At 40.5% G+C, this 23,291-nt stretch overlaps 1 protein-coding gene across 3 annotated transcripts in view; it reads right to left on the reverse strand.

The window, feature by feature from the left end:
* The window catches only part of LOC141793342 (ecto-NOX disulfide-thiol exchanger 2-like), a 159,521-nt gene that overhangs the window by 114,348 nt on the left and 21,882 nt on the right, over positions 1 to 23,291 (reverse strand). For 2 of the 3 annotated variants that reach the window (XM_074673964.1, XM_074673966.1), the window contains exon 3: positions 13,543 to 13,621. In XM_074673964.1, the coding sequence (XP_074530065.1) occupies positions 13,543 to 13,585 (43 nt within the window). In that variant the 5' untranslated portion in view covers positions 13,586 to 13,621. Of the gene's footprint in view, positions 1 to 2,375; positions 2,558 to 13,542; positions 13,622 to 23,291 lie in introns of those variants that run through there. The other variant, XM_074673965.1, reaches the window with a different exon arrangement.

Below are 23,291 nucleotides of genomic sequence, written 5' to 3' on the forward strand. Positions count from 1 at the left end.
TCCCCCGAACCTCCGACCCCCCGAACCCCCGACCCCCCGACCACCTGAACCTCCGACCCATGTTCCCGGAGGTCTCCCTGGGGATAATGAAGGGGTGGAGGAAAGAGAGGAGCACAGAGAACTTCCATCTTTTCCCTGGCTCTGTCCCTGCCCAGCTCCTCCCTCCTCTCTATCAGGTTCAAAACTCCACTGAGGAAAACACAGTCGGACTCAGTGATAGCCCGTTACATTCAAAACTTGTCTCCTCAGAGACTTTCAACCAAGCCTGCTCCTGTTTTTCAATCAATCAAATAAGAATTATTTGGTACTTTTTTACGTTCGTATCTGACCAAGACAAACCAAGTTTGCCACTTTGTACAGTGTATATTTTAGGACATCCTCAGGTCTCAAGTATCAGTTATCAGGAAAACTTCTGTCATTTGTCAGACAAAACAGTGTCCAACCAAATGGCGTCTGACTAAACAGCCTCACACAAAACAGCATCGTACCAAAAGACATCAGACCAAACAGCTTTAGACAAAACGGCTATGTTATTAGTTGCTACAAGTAGTCAAAACGTCATGAAATTTAAAAGGACATCTTAAATTTGAAGGGAATCATGTTTGTTTTCATTGTCTTTTCGTTCAAGAAATCAAAGTATGTGGCTCTCTTTTCTGTATCTGATATTAGTGATGAGTGAGATAATTTAAGAGACAACCAACTCACTTCCAGAGTTGTATTTTTCACATTTGAAGGTAAAAACCTGCCTTCAGAGAGCTAAAGAGCTTCCAGGTGTCTGTCAGCTTAGCTTAGCTCAGGCAGTCAGGTGACAGCAGAAGTGCAGAATACCAATAAGAAGGCTGAGTCATTGGGCTGCTGTGAGAGTTTGTCCTGAGCATGGAAGAGACAGGAGCCAACTGCCTTTTTCGTTTCATGGGAAGTACTCAAGCTTTCAAGTGATGATGGATTCTCCTCACTGCAGCTTCTCAGGGTTTGTATCAACTATAAATTACTGCTTAGTTACACTTTCATGGAGGTTGTAAGCTGACTTTACAAAATGTGACTTTGTTCTATGCTTTTATCGCTTGCTCGCTTTGTTTTCCTCAACAGCTACAGCCATAAAACTCCTAAGTAACCACAAAGTTGCATCAGCTGATCACTTAACCACTTATCTCCCAGGGCTGTAAGTTTGCTCTGTGTAGTGATGTCTTCTGCAGCTCCCTCATTCTTTGCCAAAGAGAGCTGAGGCATTTCAGCACCTTCTTAAGCACTCTGCGCACAACCTTTAAATCTTTCCTCTCTGACAGATCGGAGCAAAGTGCTTCCCCCCTCTCACCATTAAAGGCTATCTTAGGATGCTCTGTCCATTGATCAGAGAGGAGCAGGACAGTGTGGGGGTGAATGGCTGTCGTGGAGCTTGATGGAGGTTTTCTCAGGCACTCAACCCCTGTTGAGCAAATTTGACTCAAAGCATGTTTGGAGGATATGGACGACAGGTGAGCAGAGAAGGTGAACATGAGGGTTGTTTTGTTGCCAGCATGCTTATTGCAGTGACAAACAGCTTATTTGTGCCACCCATGGGACTAATCTTGAACACATCGTTGCTTTTATGGACTTCAGAAAAGCTCTGGTCACAGACTGTGAACACAAGAAGAATAGCTGAGATACATCTGTGGTAAATGTACCATGACTATAAACAGAGAAAGCTGGTGAGCAGAGTGAGCAGGTTAACGGAAGAGTTCAAACATCATCCTCGCTTAATTTCATCCTGAGTCCAGAGGAAACGTTCATTTAAAACACCATGTTTCTGTTAAATTCATCACCTGCATCAGACAATCATGCAGGATATGCTGAATATATGATAGAACAGAGTCTCTCATGTCGATGATGCTGCCCAAATCAAACAGAAACCGAGCAGAGGAAATCATGCATCAGAGGATCCAGCGTCACCGCAGGTTCAGTCAAACTTCATCCATAAACAGCTGCAGTAAAGGTTTCAGCCAACATTTCAGCATCCACTCCTTTCTACTGTGCAGATAAGCTGGTGTTACAGTGTTCAATACACTACTATTGACATTCATTATCATAAAGCACCGTTTCACATCAAATTCTGAGGCAGATGGAGTCGGCACAGCTCCTCTTCTGCGGTCTCATCAGCTGGTATACGCCCGACAATTAACGGACTAAACCCGGTCTGAATATCTCTCAAACCGCGGCGTAACTAATATCAGCCAATGGAGAAATACGCAGCAAATTGTGCCTAAATTCCCAAAGAGGTCCAGAGAGAAACTGTAGCTTGCGGCAACACAAGTACCGACAGTCTACGCGTGTAACGGACCTGAAAAATAACATTTCTGCTCTAAAAATTAGACCGTTGAGACAGTTGGAGCTCTTACCTGTGTACTGCAGGAGAAACATTGTCCACTAAAGGCTAAGAACGGTTCCTGTCAGGTCCTCTGCTGCAGGAAGAAGTGTACGAAGTAGGTAATATCCTTGTATGAGCACCGAGACCCGTCCCTCTGTCAGTCCGCTCCGCTCCGCAGACTGGACTGCAATGAGAGCAGTCAGGGGAAGCGGGACGTTTTAGCTGAGGCAGGCAAGCACGCGCTCGCGACGTCGTGCCCGCGCTTCGCGACAGAAACAGTTCGCTTTACGTGCTCGCTTTGAACAAGCGAAGTGTTTCTGCTGTGTAGGTAGGCGCTACTACAGCAGCTGACCTACGCTCAGCTTGTCGGTGACAGTGAAGGCGGACTCAAGCAGGCTGGTGAGCTGTCAGAGGAGGGCAGAGCTCCAGCGGAACCACCCATTCAACAAGACAGTCTGTGAAACAGAGTGCACACCCCTTACTGGTAATCTACAACGTCAAATACCACAACTTTTCAGACTGCGTACAGAGATCACTAAATAACACGGTATTGGACGTGGTGATAGCCAGTAGCTACTTCGTCTGTTGGCAGAGGAAAATCTAAAAGATCATACGTTCACTACTTATGGAAGCCCATTTCTGGCAATTAAAAAAAATGAAATTAAATTAAAAAATAACTTTAAAAAATTATGAGATCATTAGGTCATAATTATGAGATATAAGTCAAAATTATGAGATAAAAAGACAAAAATCATGATGGAAAAAGTTGAAATTGTGAGATAAAAAGTCATGATTGTGAGATAAAAGTCAAAGTTATGAAAAAATGACATGAGATTAAAAAAAACGATATTATGGAATGAAAAGTCATATTTATGACATAAAAACTAAAAATTAAGAGATAATAAAGGAATAATTACAAGATAAAAAGTGAAAATTATTTAACAAAAAAGTCATAAGTATTAGGTAGTAGAAGCAGTAGCTTTATTAGGGTCCTTGGCCTGAGCCAGGCACCTTCTAGCAGAGCTAGAAGTATTGTTTTTTTTTTTTTCAAAAGTATCCTCTGGCTGCTGTTTAATATAATAGAGATAAGGATTGTGAGCATATTTTCGACTCTTTCTCTTTTTTTCTCATATTTATGACTTTTTCATCTGATAATTTTGACTTTTTTTCCCTTCTTTTACTGGCTGAAATGGGCTTCCATAAGTTTAGTAGGCAGGCTGTGACAAGAGAAATTCCTGTCATTCCCTACAAAAAAGAGCTGCACTCACTTTTTTTCAAATTATAAAGACCAATAGAACTAACAAAAGCACTTTTAGAAATTGGTGTCTGAATTTATCAAAAGAAAATGGTATTACACTCTTTCAGCAGCAGGTGGATTCTTTTTAAGAGCTTTTTTGGATGAAGGTAAGTAAGAAAAGTGAGACTATGTGAACAGTATCTGTTTTTGCAATTGAAACTAGCTCACAGAGTTCTCATGGATCCTGGAAAAGGATCATCATTTGACCTGACCTCTTGCTGTCAGTTATAAAAACATTAAATATGCTCTGAGGGTGTGAACAGATTTGGTTTGACCAACACACAGCTGAAGGATTAATTATAGTAGGAAAACAGCAGTATCAAACACTTTAAGGCTGCTATAATTAGACACAAGCTGTGAACAGAGGCATGAAAATTTATGTGAATGAGAATGACCTCTGATGTATCACTGCAGTGGTCAACTGAGTGCTTGGTGTAATGAACTGTCTGGATTGGACTGGCTTTAATTTCTAATATTAACAGCCAGACAGGAAGAGTTTACTTTTCATTAAACCTGATATGAGCTGTCTGCTCGAAGATGTTTTCGTGAGAAGTCAAACATTTGCCGTCTCTCTTCACTTGTACTGTCCAGTAATTGCAGAGACGGCTAAAAATAACTTTTAAAAGGTGTCACACATTTAATGTCCACAAAAACTAACACTTAAAATGCTTTTCCAAGGGTTTTGAGTAAATAACGGATTTCCTATTCAAAGAAAAAAGTCAGCCAGTTTAAGTTGCCCAAGTGTTTTAGTTGACAGCTTCACTGTTTTGTAAACATTAAAAGTTGGGTAAATATCAGAAACTGAACTGTTGGTGCTAAATCTAAAAAGTAACACACAGTTTTTAGACTTATCAATGATCCTCACTGATTCTGTAAAGCTTTGTGTACTGTTATTTTTACTCTCTCCATTGTTGTAACAAAGATAATGTTACTGTACTGAGCCAGTTTACCTTGAGACTAAACTGGAAACTATCTTACTTTAAGAACAGGGGGTTCTTTAAATCTTGCACAAACACAAGCTCAATCTATGGTAATGTAGTTCAGGTTACAGGGTCTGGAATGACATTTCAAAAATGGTTGCAAGGTCAAATTATTTCCTCCTCTGTTCCACTAATAAATCTGTTTCCACTGCTCTTGCAAAGTGATTAAAAAAGTAAATAAAGGCCAGAGTGGTGCTCCATTTCCCCACAAAACTCTAAATAGCTCCAGTCTATTGTGAGGCCAGACAAACAGTCCCTCGCAGATAATATAAGAAAAAAAAGACTATTGTATCTAGCTCTTGCAGAACATCCTTTCAGATAATCAAAGGTACAAAGCAACTGCTATTAGGCCCCCAAACTTTTACATCAGCGTATGTAGTTCAGACATGATGGACAGATAAGAGATAGAAAACAATGCATTTCAATGTAAACCTTTATTGACTTTCAAACAAAGCAGCACTAATAGCTGATATTACTTACTATAAAGTTTGTTGCATATTTAATAGTAACTCTGGGACAGTAATTAGCGTACCATAAAGCATAACTCATTAGTCTAGAGACATGGCTATATATACAAATTCAGCAGGCATGCCAAACATGTTTTCAAAGTCGACAAAAGTATGTACTGCCGGCCTTGATGGAGGCCAGCGCTCTTAGAGAGCTCATCTATGTCACAAAGAAGATTCTTGGAAAGGTGTGAGAAACACGACACAACTAGAAAGGCAGTTGGATATTAGAGACCTTCAGCAAGGCTTTCAGTTTCGTCTTCCATGTGTAACTGTGTGTCTGTGAAATAACTGGCGTGTGTGTCTGTGTATAGTCAGAAACCTACATAGATCTTTTTTTCATAAATGTTTTTATTATTATAACTAGCACTATTTATTTATTCCAGAATTATGAACAAAGGGCACTAACATATGAAGTTGGCAAGGATGCGTGACTTGGATTCAAAGCTATATGGATTTCCTCCAAGTGTATCTTGCTTGCGGATGAATTGCATCTGCATTTACTGAAAAATAAATGAATTCTTTATAATATTGTATTAGGTATCAAGACGTGAGCTTTTCTTTTTCCAATACCAGAGTAAAATGGGGACATATTTCCCCCTGCAGCCTGGTCTTTCAAGAATTACACTAGGAATTTGAAAAAAAAAATTGCTTGTTAGACTTTTATGCTGATCGAAACATTAAAAATGGCATGCTAATTCCAAATTTGCTGTCAGTTTTTTTCTAGCACGTCAAGGTTTTTCTCCACAGCTTACCCTCCAGATCAGCAAAATTTAACTGATTAGCTGTAGTAAGACTTGCAGGCTGATTGAACAGGAAGCTAGCATAGTAGGAGTTAAGTGGATTTGTGCTGGGTTTTCTCTTAACCTTGTAACTATGGGCATACCAATGTAAGTTATACTCGTTTCATGCTGTTTATTTTTTTAAAGGTTATAACTATTCTATCTTAGTGTTGTATTTCCACACGTATATATTTCCACTGTTCCAGATCATGTCTGCTCCTATAGAGGGATGCTTGCGCAACTTGGGGGCAGAAGCACTGCGAGGTATAATGGTTTGTCAACTGACGTGGAGGAGTTTACCACCAAAAAACACATTTTTAAACTAAATATCATCCCTTATACGGATGGTTGACGGCTCCCAGGTTTGTGAAATAGCAATGAGTGGATGGAAGAGATCAGCAAGTGGACAGATATTGGGTGGACAGACGTTTTTAGCAGAGACATCTGGCGTGTACCCAGAGAGCAATTAAAACGCACAACTGTGTGTTTTAATCGTCCACATCCATGGACACTTACCAGACTGTGACATACCAGGGCGTAAACATGTATCAATAAATTAGAAACCATCCTAAACCAAAAAAGCACACAGACTGCTAAGACCCGGTTCATAACAAAAAAAATCAGGAAACTACATCCAGAGAACTGCACCAAATCAGATAAAGATAGCACGTTTAATTATATACCTGCAGATGTTGCTGGTGTTTCAGTGTAAAGTGTGACCCTGTTAACTGATGACTCTCGGCTGTTAATCGCTGATGCTGTGTGCTGAGAGTGACAAGTTAGCATGGTCGCTATTAACTCCAAAACACCGGTTGCTCTGTGACGGTCAAAACTTGATAAATGGTGCCTTTCTTGTAAAATATTGTTTCTAAAAACTGACCACAGAACAGCCGTACATTTTAATGCTTCTAACAGGTTGAATTTAGTGTTTAAAAAACGCTAACTCGTCTGAATGAATGGAGCTAAACGCTGCTTCTGCGGGCAAGATGCGTGCGCATCTTCTTGATGACATAGACTGATAATCGCTCTACAGCTCCTCCAGTAGCCATATCCTTTGTAAAAACAAAGCAGTGTTAGATAAACTTTGCAGTCATGCCTGCTTCTTTCACATTTTATTGTATATACATTTTTGAAGATTTTTATGAAACAAGCACACATCTGTTAGATAAAGTATTTTTCACATTTTTTAAGGTAACAGTGATCCTGTAGTTTAAAAACTTGACGTGATAGAGAAAAACTGAGATCACGAGTTTTGGATTCCGCACCCAAAAATTAGTCAGAAACAGCTGTCAGACCTAACTCAACAAACATTGTGTTCCCTAGTGTTATGGAAGGGAATGTTATGTTCACATTATTTTTATGGTTATTTCAAAGATTTACACATATTCAGTTCTTTTTGAGAAATAGTTGCTTATAAACAGAGCCAGGGGTTCATTATTGATCATCTGCTTTCTGTCATCAACTACTGTCTCTCAAGCCTCCTCCAGGAAAGACTTGATAACATACAAACTGTTATTTTCCTCGACAGGATTCAATTACCCCTGTCAGCCAATAGTAATGAGTAACAGCCAGTGCATGCTCTCACTCAATTTCACTGTCCTCTGGGGATGATGTTTGTCTGATGTCTTGATTTTTTCTCTCTTTACAATGATGTTCTGTTTGGTGCAACAAAACATTTCAACTCTAATTTGACTCTGAGCCTCAGCAGATGAAAGCAGCCCTGTGTTGCTTTTATGTTTTGGTATGAGAGGATGCGTGTTTTGTGTCATTACAGCTGCCTCTGCTCATATAATCTGCCTGAATTGATGTGAGTGGACAAAAGTGATTCCATCGGCAAGATTTAACCATTTCATTTAGAAATAATCACCGAATTTACCAAGGCGCCGTGTTCCATAAAACATGAGCACTTCTCACTTCAGTCTCACGTGTAAATACAGAAATTCATAGAACTACTAAATAAAATCTGTTCAATAATTTAGTTTTTAACATGGAAAACCACAGATTATGAATATTTCAAATTCAATTACTGAATTTTTGATGAAAGCTCTGAAATTATCTCAGTAAAATTTTATCACAAGCTTTGAGAAACATCAGCGTCTTAAACAGCACTTGCTTCAGTTGATTTCTCTTTCTGCTCTTCAGCTTTTACGACTATTTTTCCTGGGAGATGTCGGCACTGTTGCTCTGCTTCTATCCAGTCATTTGCAGAATCACACTCTCCTGCCTTCACTTTGTCAGCGAGCAGCTTCCTGCTTTATCAATATGCCCTTTCCAGCTAAACAACAGGGTTCAGGTAGCTGCTCAGAGAGGACTGAGGATGATATTTAAAAAGGATGTGCTCAGCAGTATCAGTTTAGAGTGGCTGCAGTTTTCAGTGTCTTTGTTTCAGATCAATGGATGGAGTGTTTGTAGCTCATGTACCAGTAAAAAATGTCATTAACTCCTCTGCCCTCTGAAGAGGAAGACAGCCAGCGCTGAAATGTGTCCTGAGGTCGGGGTACATTTCTGTCTTCTGCTTCTTGCTGGTTATCTCTGACCTCCATCTTCCTTAATCCTTCCTTTTCTAATTACCTCTTCCCTCTCCTCCTCTCTTCTTCCTCGCACTCCTGCCCTCGGTCTGATGGTAAGCAGATGATCATCTGGACAGGAAAGGTTGAGGTGACTCTCCAGCTGAAGTCACACCTCATTAAATGAGCCTCCCTCTGTCCCAGTGCGTGGACTGGTCGACTCCTACTGGTCTGAGTTTAATGAGTTCAGAGGGATCAGGCGCTGTAAAAAGAATCTGGATCTGATGTGTTCTGAGATTCAGTTTTCATGATGATCTGAGAGGAGGGAGTTACTGCTGGTGCCTCTGTGACGGCAGCATCTGTTCTGGAAACTGGATTAAGCTCTGAAAGGAGGACAGGCCTACAACTAGAGAATCCCCCTCAGCATGAATACTGATGGAAACAGGTCTCAGACAGAGCGAGAAACAACAGTTAACCCCTCTGTGCTGCTGAAATGTTGTGAACTGCCCTCGCTGCCCCGCCATCATCCACAGCCAGAGAATCACTTGAATCAAACAGCCCTAATCTGCTCATACAGCCCAAAGCAGAGGTGATGACAGAGCATGTTGGTTTGTTTTACATCATTAGCATGCTGTGTTAAAATGCTGCGAGCCCTCTGATTCAGGCAGAAGCAGCTTATGAGAGCGAGGGGGACCGTGCTGCTTTTGGCAGCTGTGATGTTCAGAAAGCTGGATGAGAAACTGGCACCAAACGTGTCCTCAGCCTCACACAGGTACCAAACTCCACTGCTCTAAAGTCCACAGCAACACAAAGAAAACATCCAGATATTTAGCTCCCAAAGAGAAGTCAGCACACACAGAGAGAGGCTAAAGATGGTGGGATAAAGAGACAAGAGACAGTCACGTTCACCTGCTGAACTTTAAACTCTAAATCTCACTCAGTTTTATCAGTAAACAAGCAGCGGTTCAAGTTTTATTCTCATGAAAAGTGTAAGCACCACTCATCTCTCCTCTGATGCCTCTTTAAGTTAAACATGAAGATATTTTGTGATACCAAGCAGCGCCTGCAAATGTGGGTCAGGAAAATAGTGACTTTGAAGGATGAAAGTTGTCTTTAAAAGAGCAGAAAAACTTTTCTTGACTCTGTGATGTAGAGACGCCTCCTTCAAACCATGGCCCCATTTGTTTCACAAGAGAAAAAAACAGTTTCTCTACAAAACTTCACTTTGCTGTGATGTTTTTGGAAACAGATGAAGATCTGCAGTTTAATGTTCTGTTATTTTTCATGTTTCTGTTGATAAAAACTCTCAATTCGTTCAGTCAAGAGGTCATTTTTTGTTAAAAGACTCTAAACTAAGTTTTCCTGTAGATCTCTTCCTGTGACGGAAATCATGGTCTGGTTTTGATGCTCTGTCCTAATTTATTTAAACACTCTTCAAATACAGTCCAAAACTTTTTGTTTGCAATCATTAGAAGTGAATTTGTTGCATAGAAGCTTGAGCTTTGATACCTTACGTTAACTTTCCACCATGTTTCTTTATCATCTATGAAAGGAAAATGATAAATGTAAGAAAATTCTGACTGATTTTAGTCATGTGTTACAGTTTACTGTGGATGTCATCAGAAAAGCTGAAGCTGGTCCCTGGTGTTTCAGTGAAATGTCTGAATTCATCATCACATCTCTTCCTCCCACAGACGTCGTGCAGTGGAGGTTTTCTGTGCTCAGAATGTGAAAACTTCTTTCAGTTCTGTGTTCACTGTAAAGACTCTAACAGATGATCCACCGACAAAAGGTGTCTTCTCTTTACTTTCAGTTCATACAAAACTCACAAATTCAGCTCAGCAGTGAAGAGACTTCAGCCTGAAGTCAGAGTTTAATTAATGAAGAAAGAGTCGGAACAACTTGACATCTTTACCATCTCCCACCTTTAAGCAGCTGCAGAACACTGAGCAGGAGGAGGAGATTGTACGATAATTAAACCCTCTGGAGGAAAATAATTTACTGGATGGTGAAGAAAACTCTGCAGAGTCTGAGGGTGAAAGGAGAAAGAGAGGAACAACAGAGAGAGCAGAGCAGACGAGCAGGAGGGGGAAGAAAGGCCGGGATCAGACGGAGCATTCATTATCAGCTGACTGACCTGCATATTGCTGTGTGTGAGAGTAATGGGAGAGGACACACTCATCGGCCAGAGCCCAGAAAGAAAGGTGATTTTCATTCCCCCTCTCTTTCCTCCTTCCTAAGCAATCTGTCACTTTCTTCCTCAGTTCAATTTCTATCCTCAGACAGTTTACTGTGGGCTCCTATTGTTTGTAAAAACACAATAACAGCTCATAGAGACGGAGTGAGGGGATGACTGATGAGGAGCAGGTTGAGTAGCTCGTATATTAAAGCTTTCTTAACATGACATTATATTTTCCTTCGATGAATGTTGTCATTATTCTCTTTATGCTGCTGAGTACTTAGTGTGAGTTACACACTGTGGCAGTGAAAAGCAATTTCCAATAGATGCTAAAAGCAAATCCAACAACAGAACCAACGATTCCATATGGGACAATCAGTTGTTTATACCTGGGAGAGCTGATGCAGTATTTCATGTATGGAGAGCCAAAGGACTGAGAATAATTCAAGATCTTTATCCAATGTCCTTTCAGGAGTTGCAAGATAGATTTTAATATTTTTTTTTAAAACATCTTCAATTTAGAGGCTTCATACAAAAAAAACAGAACAATGTTCAGACGAAACCTACTCAATCTACTTTGGAATAAATATTTCCAAAAGATAGTCAGAAAGAGGTATGATATCTCATATTTATAATGAAGGTTCATAAGGTAGACTTAAAGCTTGGAACGAAGACCTGGCACTAGTGTTGACGGAGGAGGATTGGAGAGATGCATGTAACTTGGCACATATCAGATCTATTAATATACGTCTCAGATCAATCCAGTTTAAAATGGTTAATGAGATTGTATGTAACGGCAGTAGATCAGTAGGTATGATGAAAATTTTCCTGATGTTTGTCCAAAATGTGCTGAATATAGAGGAACTCTGGTTCATTGTTTGTGGAGGGGACTAAGAGGTGAAATTGAAAGAACAGTTTTGAAGAAATTTCTTTTGAACCCAAGACTGTTCTTGTTTGGCTTATACGCAGAGAAACCTTCATACACAAAAGCTGAAAAAATGTTTATAGATTTAATACTGTTAAATGTGAAAAGGTGTATTTTGTTATGTTGGAAGAACATTCATAGGCCTGCTATAAGTCAGTGGAGGCAGCAGATGTTTCTTATGTGCTGAAGGGCAGACAAATTATTTTTGAGAGTGTCTGGGGTCTTTTATGTCATATATCAAAGATTGTGGGTTATGAGATGAGTGATAAGTGTTGTAGTGTAAAAGTGTTGAAGGCTGCTTTGCTTTTGTCATTCTTTGTGGTCCTTCATTGCTTCCTGATCTATCGTCCTCCTGGCCCTGCTGGTGCCTTCTTAAATGACTTTTATGACCTTTTATCATCTAAGTTAAAAACTTTTAATTCTCTGAGGTTTAAATTTGCACATTGATGATGGCTCATCTAGCCCTGCGGTTGAACTTCTATCTATGACTTAATCTCTTAATTTCAAGCAGCATGTGTCAGGCCTCACCCACCCCAAAGGCCATACTCTTGACTTGGTGTTCTCACTCGGCCTACATGTTGGAAATGTGCACGCAGAAGACGTCCATCTGAGTGACCATTGCTGTGTTGCAGATTCTACACCAGAGAGGTTCTGTGCTATGTTTGACCCCTGTGACTTTATTTTAAACCAGGTCTGATTTTTTGCCATGTCTCCCGTAAGTTGTCATGTCCCTGGCGAAATGATGGTATTTTGAACCTAAGAAGATCTTGTCGCAAAATTAAGCACCTTGGGAAATCCACAAAGCTTGAGGTCCACAGACTTCACCTCAGGGATCTTCTGGCCTCCTTAAACAGAGCAGTTAAAGAGGCACGTTCAGACTACTTTGCTAAACTGATAGCATCAAACTGATAGCGTTGATAAAAGGGCACTTTGTTGTGTTATGAATATATGAAAAATTATTGTTATGTCTTTTTCCAAAATAAAAAAAAAGCTAGAAAAAGACATAACAAACACCTGTTAGTGATTTTACATCTTAGAGAGTGCTTTAGCTCATTTCTCACATTTTTACAGCAATGAACAGAAAGTCTGGGAATCAGGTTATCAGTACGACCTCAGAGTGATATTAACAACAGACCAGTTGGAGTAAACTACACCTCCCTCTACGGTCTCCTCCCTCTGTCTGACCCCTGCCCCCTCTCTTTTTTTTGTCTCGAAGGATCCACAGAAGCTTCACCGATGATTACAGCCTCAGTTATGCTGCTTGGCACAAGAAAAGTCCTTCAGGGAAGAGTTTAGTTTCATCTTCACATCTCTCCTGCTCACTTCAGTCTAAGTGGAGTAAATATCTCTTGCTGCAAAAGAAGTTTGGAGTTCTCACTTTCAGAGCGGATAAATAAGTACTACTTTCAGGATGAAACTTTCTGCAGATGGAACTGGAGATGCAGTTTCTTTTGGGCAGCCAGTAAATTACCCAGAGCCCTCAGCGTCTGACTTCAAAAGGAGATTTCAGTTTCTGTTTTGAGGGCAGTTAACTGGTGCAATCGGTGGCCGATAACAGCTCAGTGTGCTCAAATATTCATGTGTGCAATAACGAATTCTACGTATATACAAATAAATGTTCAGTTTCCAGGAACAGATTCTCCAGTTGTTTTTTAAGGGCTGCAGATTCACACACTTTAAATCTTTCCACATATCTCGATTCAGCCTCCTCGTTATTTTGTGGCTGTGTTCGTGTTCGTGTTTTTCATTCGGGCTCTTCAGGTCAGAGTCATGAATGAATCACATGTGCGAGCTTGAAAGAGGCCAAAGCTGTAAATCAGAGGCTGTGACACTAATAACTGAGAGGTCAGGAAAGATTCTGATGTGTGCACAAAAAGAAGTCAAGAGGTACAGGCAAAAATAAACATGATTTTAGGAGAATAACTGAAATCCAGGAAAGAGAAACACAGGTCTAAAGGTTGAGGCAGCTAAGGAGAGAAAAATCTGCTCAGGTAGATACAAACACACACTCAGAAATCTCACCTGCGACTCGGCTCGGTTTGTTGTCTTTGTACATCCCAGTCATGCAGAGTCAGTCATCTTCTCTGGTTGGGTAAGAAATCTGTTAAAAAAACAAAACCAGAAGTTAGAAAATCCTCTGGGTGTTAAGGATATTAACACGCCACACCAGAGTCCTTCACGCCACCACTGTGAGAGTCGACATTTTCAGATTGGAGTTGTTCAAAGACGCTCACACTGGTTAAGCAGGACTGAAATAAAGGGGCTTAGTTTAAAAAAAAGAGACCAAAACAGAAGAGGATGTAGCTCATCCGCCTTTCAGAGAGGCATGACCTCCCTGCTTTGTGAGGCAGAAGTTCATTGGAGAGCGCTCTGAGGCGAGGGAGAGTCCCATTGACGGCGCTATTAACACTCAAACTGGGTGGATCAGCGTGGAGGAAATACAAAACGCTGCCAGAGGGATTCACAGAGGATCCTGTCATACATTTCTCTCCACCCAGAGGAGCCCTGAGGGGGCCGTGATGACCAGAGTAATTGGCTTTCTGCAGCTATGATAATCTGCATCAGTCATGCCACGCCAACAGTCTGACAGGCCAATGAGAAGGTCACATGACCCTCAAATGTCGCTGCTCTCTGCTGACAGGAGACTCTGACTTTCTGTTCAAAGACACATTGAAAACACATTTCTCCACTGCTCCTGGAGTTTACCTGCAGTTCAGGGACTAACCGGGTGAGTTTCCAGGGGAAAGTTTGTTTTTACGTTAAATTTGGGGATTTGAAATGACTTAACATCTCACATTTATAAATAAGGAATATTTTGTTCCACTTTTCTAAAAATCAATAACCAGACTCTTCATGTTCCATGAAGCAGAACTCATCCAGCAGCTCACCTCATGTCTCAGCTGGAGTTGGTTTCATCACATCAGCTCTGTTATTCTCTCCCGTCATGTCAGCACTGATAAGATCTGTATCAGACATCCACACCTGCCGTGCAGGTACATTAATGCTGACACACTGTATGACAGGCATAATAATCTCTAAGTACATAAAAGAACATCTTCAGGAGATCCTTGACTTCCAGATCCATGTCTCTGCAAACTGCTCACAGCTGATGAGAGACGTGTACTGTACAAAGAACTGTGACCTCGTGTTTTCAGCTCTGAATCAGTTCTGAATTTTGTCGAGAATTTGATATTAAGATTAATCAAACATGAAAGTTATGCTACTAAAGATGTAATCTGATAAGAATTATTTCACTTAAAAACCTCAAATACAAAACAGTAAAATACACACACAGAGGTTTATTAGCGAAAGCATAAAAACTTGTACTGAACTGTGCGTTAAAAGCTATCAGATACCAGATTCAGATAAGCCTCAAACATCTGCTTCTTATCTGAGATCTGGCTAAAACTCAGGTTCAAACACATAAAATCCTTTTTTGTTTCATTTTAGCAGCAATAAAGGTTTCTGTTGTGATGAAAACAAACAACCAAACAATCCTGTTAGTCATCTTAAAGTCTGAGCTCTTCTCAACATGACAACATGCTGTAGCGTTGATCTGTACTGAGGCGTCTTTATTCACACAGCTGACCTCCGTGTCTTTTTATTTAACCTCTGAACACATGGACAACAGATCCTCACACAGAGACGGTCTGATAACGTAACAACAGCCTTAAAAACAGAGGATGTTTATGAGTGAATGCACAGTTCTTTCTTCTCTTCCACCTGGTTTTAATTTAAAAACAATGCAGAGTGAAATATGAAGCTTTAGAAAAAGAGAGGAGTGATCAGAACGCTGGCTCGGGTTCAGATTGGAGCTCTTGAAGCATGAATAATTCAAAAAAGACTTTATGTGGTTTTTAGGAACTCTACTCCTAGAACTAGACCCAGTTTTTCAACATACAAAGGTCTGCAGAGTTTGTTTCACACAAACCACTGGTTATGATGATGTTTTCAAACTCTACACAAGAAAAGCAGCAAACTCTTTCTGAAGAACATGTAAGAGGCTGAAAAGCTGCTGACAATAATATGCCTTATTAATGAGAATTAAAGTGTGGTTTGCAACAAACAGCCAAAGGCAGGTGTGAAAGTCTGGTAGATTTGCATCAACATGCACATGGACATAGTGTAAAAAACTGAGAGCTGGTGAAAATCATTTGCTTAAAATCAAACAAAAATGGGAAATCAGAGAGCAACATCAAGGCAAGAGAAAATAATATCCCACCATCAGAACGACAGGGACTGAAATTTTTTTTAAGAGAATACTGGGAGTTATTTAAATTTGGATGTGAATAACATGGGAGTCCGATAAAAACATTTTTGGACATTTGTGAGAACAAAAACAAATTTCATTTATCACTTCGAGGCTGCCACACCACTTATATTTTTTCATATTTTTAACTAAGCATGTGTCTGACTTCCTAACACTTGGCTTGAAATCCCTTTTCTGGAAGTTTGGGATGGAAGCTTAAAGGAATGCTTTTTAACAAAAATTACGAGACGCTGTGAGGAAATAAGCTTCTCACAAGCATTACAAAACCAGATTCTGAAATCTGGATTCAGATCAGAGTCGAGCTGTCAACGGAAATCAATGTCGACCACTGACCTCATTATGTTGTTAAAAACACAAGTTTCTTCAAGCAGGAAGGTAACTTTAACCTAACTTTTTAACTTGAGAGCCTGTAAACAATGAGCCCTGTAGATATAACACAAGTCGATTTTTTTATAGGCAGTGTTGATGGAGAAGTGGATAATAAGCTGGCTGCATGGTGTGTGTGATTCTGTGTTTATGTCTGCTCATGTCAAACTTGAAAAATCAATAATTTCAGATTTACTGCATCAAAATGCTCTCAGGTGTGTGTTGTGCATCCTCACTCTGATTCCTCATCCAGACGGTGTGTTTATCCTTGTGTAGGTGTGTATGCATTATCATATGCATTGTCACACACCGCTCAGTGCATTAGTCATCCCGAAGACGGCACAAGGCCAGACACCTGAGTCTGGGAGGGATTAGAGGATCCCCTCAGAGGAGGATTATCAGAGTGAAGCGGCCTCTGTAGTGATGGAGGAGGAAGATACCTCATAATATCCCTGATAGGTCCATTCATCTTTTGTCTCCACAGCAGGAAACAGCAGCTGGGTGAGACACAAAGCAAATCACAGTCTGAAACTGTTTGCAGTGTGGGATAAATCACACAAACTTTACAGGAACAGATCAGTACTTCATAAGCAGCTCTTGTGTCCCTTTTTTTCTGTACATATCGCTCAGCCTGAGAGTTTATCTCAGTGATGAAACGCCTCCTCACACACGCACAGGAGTAGAAAGAAACAGCCCAGGAGATTTAGCATCTGTGAAAACTTAACTTATAACTTAAAGCTGAGTTTTTATATGCATATCATCACAAAGAGTAGAAGCACGGCTTCCTTACTGCAGCAAAGAAATGTGCATTTACTTGTACTTTTGTTTCAAAACACCAGGCATTAATGTTTGGTTTGGGTGCTGAACATATCTGACCTCACCCAATCCCTTCTCTACCTTGTATTTCATGTTGATGTGTGAACTGCACCATTCATTTTAGAAATACTGTGATCCTTTTCTGAAAGTGATTTTTCTGATGCCTAAGAGCAACACATATTTCAGTAGCTCAGTTTTATTACAATGGACATAAATGGAAGGAAAATGAGCAAAAGAACATGATTTCTGTTACTAAAAACTCTATTATCCACATCTTTTAAAAGAAACCAGTCAGCAACAGATACTCACTGAGTAGTTTGGTTGTGAGCGATGAGAAGTGAAAGAAAAAAAGTCACTTTTATGCTGTGGCAACAAAAACATCTCACTGAACAGAGGCTTTGTCATATCTAGAGTCTGTTTCTTATTTCTACAATCAATTGTCCAATTATAGCATCTTAAACTGTCACTATAATTTATCAGATGCACACAGTTGCAGTGCAGCTTTGTTCATTGTGTATTCTTACAATTAGGGGTGGGTACCTTTCATATTTGAAATTATACAGTACCGATGCCCAGTACCTGGCAATCGGTATTGGTACTAAACTATACCAATTATTGTTACTTTTGTGTGTGTTTATGTGGTAATAAATATTGTTTTTTTAATAATAAAAACTTTCAAAAAGTTTTTCAATTTGACTTATTTATTTCTCAATATTTAAACTTGCAATGCTGTGTTCATGTCCAGCGCGGAAAATCCCCTACTCTTCCACTCCTTCACACCCACAAGGATGTGTTCATGTACAAACATGGTACTGTGTGATTTTATGTGAATCGATGCTCGGTACCATAAGTTGCGTTTCAACCAAGCAGTCCGGGTCATTTCAGTACGGTCTGGCAGGGTTTGGTACAGTTAAGCCTGATCTCGTCAGCGTTTCCACAGCAAACTGTGCCCTCTCATGGTAGGCTGCGTGTAAGTCGGATGCCGAAAACTGCAGCTGTTAAACAATAGCGCGACGCCGTAGTAACGGGACACAGTTTACCTCGCTGATAAATCCAACGAAGAAGAAAAACAGGACACAGTACACAAAGAGCATAGATGGAAGACATGCAGCATTTCGTCCTCTCTGTGATTGGCATGTAGCTCTTTGATACAAAGAACAATCAAGCTTTGTTTTAGAGAAGTCTGTGTGCCACCAGGAGAAATGCAGCCGCTGTCGGGGTAAGTGATGATTCTTTTGACCAATCAACGGTCTGCAGTGTTGTAGCTCCACCTTCCGAGAGCGGATCAGTTCAGTCTGACACCCATACGAAAGGGTCCCAAAAAAAGTAGGCCTTGTCTCGGTTATTTGGGGATCTGTCCCGGGATAAGTCAGGTGAAACGCCACAAAATGCGCCCCGTAAAGAGACGAACCGAACCTGTCTGCTTGGTGGAAACGCGGCTATAGACAGAATTCGGTTGGTCCCTCTAAAGGTACCTAATTCGGTACCAATCCCTACTTACAATACATCCACAAGTCTTTGTAAAACATTACAAACATGTAATCTTGTTCAGTGTTTGAGTCTCTGTTAATGTGTTGAAGATGTCCTGTCAAGCTACCAAGGTAAAAACGAGGGATGTACCGATATGAAAATTTTGGCCGATAACATAAATTTAATGATATCAACTTTGGTAAACAACAACAACAACAAAAATAAACAAAACAATCCAAGATGATGTGTCAAGGTAGTTCAGAGAGAATTAGCGGCGTGATCGTGAGAAAAGACGACCATGAAGAAGATCAAAGGATGTAGCGCCCAAGATGAACGCGATCAAGAAAAAGTATGTTTTCTCTGTTTTTTTTAATCAAAAACAGGAAGAGACATGAAAGAAAAGAGTCCACTCTTCTTAGGTAGTTTTGGTGTTTACATAGTCATAGAAAACAATGTTTTTTGGGTCTTGAAAGATTGTTCCAGATGCTCTGAAATTGGCCAGCAGCTAATTAGTAAATATCAGCCCACTCTTACGCATTGGCCAATGCTGATATGTTAACATCTGCCGATACCAATATTGATACCAATATATCATGCATCCCTAATAAAGACATAAACATGTTGGATTGATGGCAGCAAACTACAGCAGTGTTGAAAAGTTGAAATGACTTCCTCCAGTGGGTGAGCAGATCCAGAAACAATCGTGTGAACAATTTAAGAACAGCAAGACGTTCAGGGTTTTATTAGTGAGGGATGAAAAGAAGCAACACAAACAAGATGTGAGCTCTAAATATTCCATTCAGCTCCTGTACAGACTGATGAGTTCCTTATGTATTCATGCTGAAGTCAAAAAATCTGTAAATTGGTTAATATCACACAATCTGAATAAAAAACAGAAATGACAGAGTCCACTTTTCACCACAAAACAACAATCAAAAAGAGAAACTTGTCTTTCTTTGTTCAGACACGTCTCTGATGCTGAGCAGGAAACAATTTTCTACAACGTTTAGCATCACAGCCAGAGGACTGACCAACACAGCACTATTCTCTATCACCGCAAGACAGGAAACTAATGAAACAAGCTCCTAAGTGTGAGGAAGACGATAAAATGTGCATCCAAACAACAAAAGAAGGAACAGATTCGGTTTATGGAGAGGTTTACACAGGGCCCACAGCTCAGCTTTAACTACAAGAGCCACACAATTCAAAGTGAGCACGCACAGGTGTGTGAAGCTGTTAAAGAAAGTCTGAAGCTGTTCCAGAGAGCTCTTCATCCTGGAGTATTCTTCATTTAAGTTCAGGACTAATTAACAGATACGATTAATGCTGCAGCTAACGCTTCTTTCTCATTAATCTCCAGGTCCATAAAACACTGAGTGCTGCTCCAAATGCTTCTTTCTGTTACACCTCTGAATTATCAACATCATAATGTCTGAAAGGCTGGAAGAGCAGCACGAGGAGGATCATCCTACATGTTACAGACACAGACTCTGATAGACCACGCTGAACCGCTTTGTGATCCACAAACACAGTCCTGTTCTCTGAGATCTTCACTGACAGACGTGGAGCTGGTTCTGACTCCACTGTTTCACTAAAGGCCGTCCAGGGAAAGCTTCAGTCTGTTTTTCATGAGTGGGAGAGGAGTGTGATGTTGGACAGCCTGAGACATGTGCTGCTGTTGCTTTAGAGGCCAACAAGGAGGTTTGGGAAATCATTTTCTCACTCAGACACTGAGATCCAGTCAGTCCAGCAGAGCCCCGAGTGGTGCCAAAAGAAAAACAAAAATATATCAGTAAACAGTTTTAATGTGAGCAAATGAAGAGTTTCACTCATTGAAAAAAGAAAGAGTGGATCCAAAGTGTCGTCAGTTTATTGTTGCAACACGACAAAATGATGCCAAGGAGGGAACTTGAGATTATAAAGGTTAACGACTGATTACTGAACAATCAAGAGGAACACTGCTGCTTTGTCTCAAAGGTCTTCATAATTATCTTTGATGAGATCAAATCAAAGTTTTTACACTTCTTAAAAAACACAACAGTGGCATTTAAACACAAAACAAAAGTCCATGAAAAGTGAAAGTGGGTGAATGTGTGGCAGAGAGCTGCTGAAACAGAGCAGGACGTCGAGTCGAGCAAAGGTTTGAAAATCAGTCTTGCATGTGAAGAGGTAGATGAGGCTCAGCTCTCGCTGTCACAAAGACTTAAGCTGGAGGAGAAAAGTAGAAGAGCAGCAAAAGTGAGTGTAAAGAGGAGAAAGGATGAGACAGGGAGGCTAATACTGCTGCACCTGACGGATCCACCAACCTTCATATCTGGTGTCCCTGTGAGGCCAGAGACACGCTGAAATATTAAACCAAGGTCCAAATCAGGCTGGGTGGGGTGCTCTAAAGCTGTTACAGGAGCATAATACTGCTTTCAGGAACCAAAACAAGCTGGTGGAGGATTTTGGAAATCCTTCCTAAATGAGCTGGCGCCTTTTGAAGCAACAATAACCATGACTGAAACAGTTTTAGGCACCAAAACACACAAAGGTTGTTGACTTGTATTAGAAGAAGTGGTGTGTGGGATGCTGTGAGTCAGTGACTACAGGCTGCAGATTCATTACACAATGTTCAGAACAAAACAGCTTTTCTGCAGTTTTCTGTAGAGAGTGTGACAACTGTCAGACTTTGTCTAATTAGCATGAACGCCAGCTACAATAGCTTTAATAGTCTGTTCTCTAAACGGCTGGTGTTTCTATTAAAGCTGAGTGTACAGCTGTCTCAATGTGAACAGATTCAGTTTCTGCCTGTGCTGAAACAAGGACTGAGTGTGCTCAGTGTAGGTTTTGATAACCTACATAAAGAATAAAAAGATGGATTAAAAAATAAAGAATATGTCACCTAGCCAGAATCCATAATTAAAAAGCTCCTCACTTCTCTGTCAGTCATATCTTAATGTAGTAATAAACTCCAGTCTCCTGACGCAGGTGATGCAGAGTCTTCCTCGTCTGTCTGCTCCTCCACTGATTCTGGAGGCCCTGACCAGAGAGCACAGAGCCTCTGATTGAAAAGCAGATGAGTCTGTTCTGCTCCTCAATGCAGACTCCTCTTTTAACAGCTAATTAGCTTGTCTCAACACTGACTCTGCTGCTGATAAGAGGAACGAGCTGCTTAAGAGTAAAGAGAAAGTCTGCCGCATACTGACACAACTGGACTCAGAGCAAAGAGTTTCAGGAGTTTTAGGAAGCAGATCAACTTAGTGGCTTTTTCTCCACGATGACTGCAGCTTACTTTTGTTTACACGACTGATTAATCCCTTGGTAGTTTATTTGATTAACTCTAACATCTTTAAGTCTTTAAAATGTCACAGTCACAAAAGTCACTGTTTTTTTAACACCCTAAATTAGTACATACCCTAATAATCCACTATAAACAGATTGTTTTTTAATCAATTATCTCATGTATAGTCATGAAAAACCTGAAAGAATGAGGCTGTTTTCCATTTAAAACATAATTAAAGCTGAGTGAAACATTGCGAGTTTCAACATGCCAACTCCTCAATAAGGAAAGTCACAACTGTCTGTCCCAGAAGACACTAAAAGTCACTAAATGATGCTGCTGTCTAATATGCGTAATAATCCATCTGCATGTAATTGTCGTGGACTCTGTAGGAGAGAGAAATAACTTGGAAGAGACAGAAAGCAGGTAAACACAACATCATAAACATGTTTAGAGCAACAAATTAACTTTCTTCAGTCCATCCTTTTTTTTTTTTCATGTCAAAGTATCAACTCTCTTCCTTTATCTGGGCAGCCGAAGAGACCATAATGAGACACACACTTGCTTGATTCATTTGAATGCAGTTGTCTGCTCTGGAGCAGCAGGAGGAGACTGCTGTGAGTGAGGAGGACTTTCTGTATGTGTTTTGGACCGGGGAAGAACTCACACACGCTGACCATTGAGAAGATCAAAACACGCTTTAACCTCAGATTCTCCAAACTCCAGAAAAGTTGCAAGAATTGTCATCTTTAAAAAAATTGCCAGAGGGGTCTGAAAAGTCATTAAATGCAGCGACAAAGTCTCTAAGTTGGCAACACTCAGTCGCGGTTTTATCCTCCACTTTCGTACCGCCGTCATCAGAGCTCACACTGAATCTAAAGTGCTGAACGTCACAGGTACACCCTACAACTCTGTCGTCTCTCGCTCTAACCCTAACCCTAACCCGATTTCGAAGTCAAAATACCCCCGTCACAGGCGCCGCCATTGGCAGCAGTTGTGCAGCCAGAGTCTGTGCAGTAGAGGCTATGAGGGACTCTGGGAGAATCTGAGTGGAGCCAGGTTACAAAAATAATTATTACCTCTTTTTTTTCAAGTGTCTAATCACTTCTTGACTCTACCTCCTAATATATTTTACTATCCCCGAAAAAAATACACATGAACGGCAGCTGTCAATCATCAATAAACGTGACGTAAAGCCTCCTTTTTAACCTCTTATAACTAATGGGAACAACATTTTTCAGAAAAAAAGATGACCTGAATACAAGGAAGCCAGTGATATTATCAAATCACCACAACAATCATATGTGAGGAATATTTCTACGAGGTGTATAAATTTTTTAAAGTTTGACCACAGCCCATCTGGAATGACTGGGGAGATGTTTTTTTTTTTCCCTATGCTGCAGCCAGCCACCAGGGGGAGCAGTTTTTGTGGCAACCTCACTTTGAGCCAAGCAAGATGACGTCCATCTTTTTTACAGTCTATGTTTCCAACAAAGGTTCCTGCTGTACTCTTTCGCCTCGAGTTGTGCATGTGTATGATCAGAGCTACATACTCGCTTCAAACTGAGTAGAAAAATGAAGAAAAAA

Source organism: Halichoeres trimaculatus, unplaced genomic scaffold (assembly GCF_033239565.1).
Source record: "Halichoeres trimaculatus isolate MK-OKI-2021-1 unplaced genomic scaffold, fHalTri1.1 fHalTri1_scaffold_7, whole genome shotgun sequence".
NCBI classification, from domain to species: Eukaryota; Metazoa; Chordata; class Actinopteri; order Labriformes; family Labridae; genus Halichoeres; species Halichoeres trimaculatus.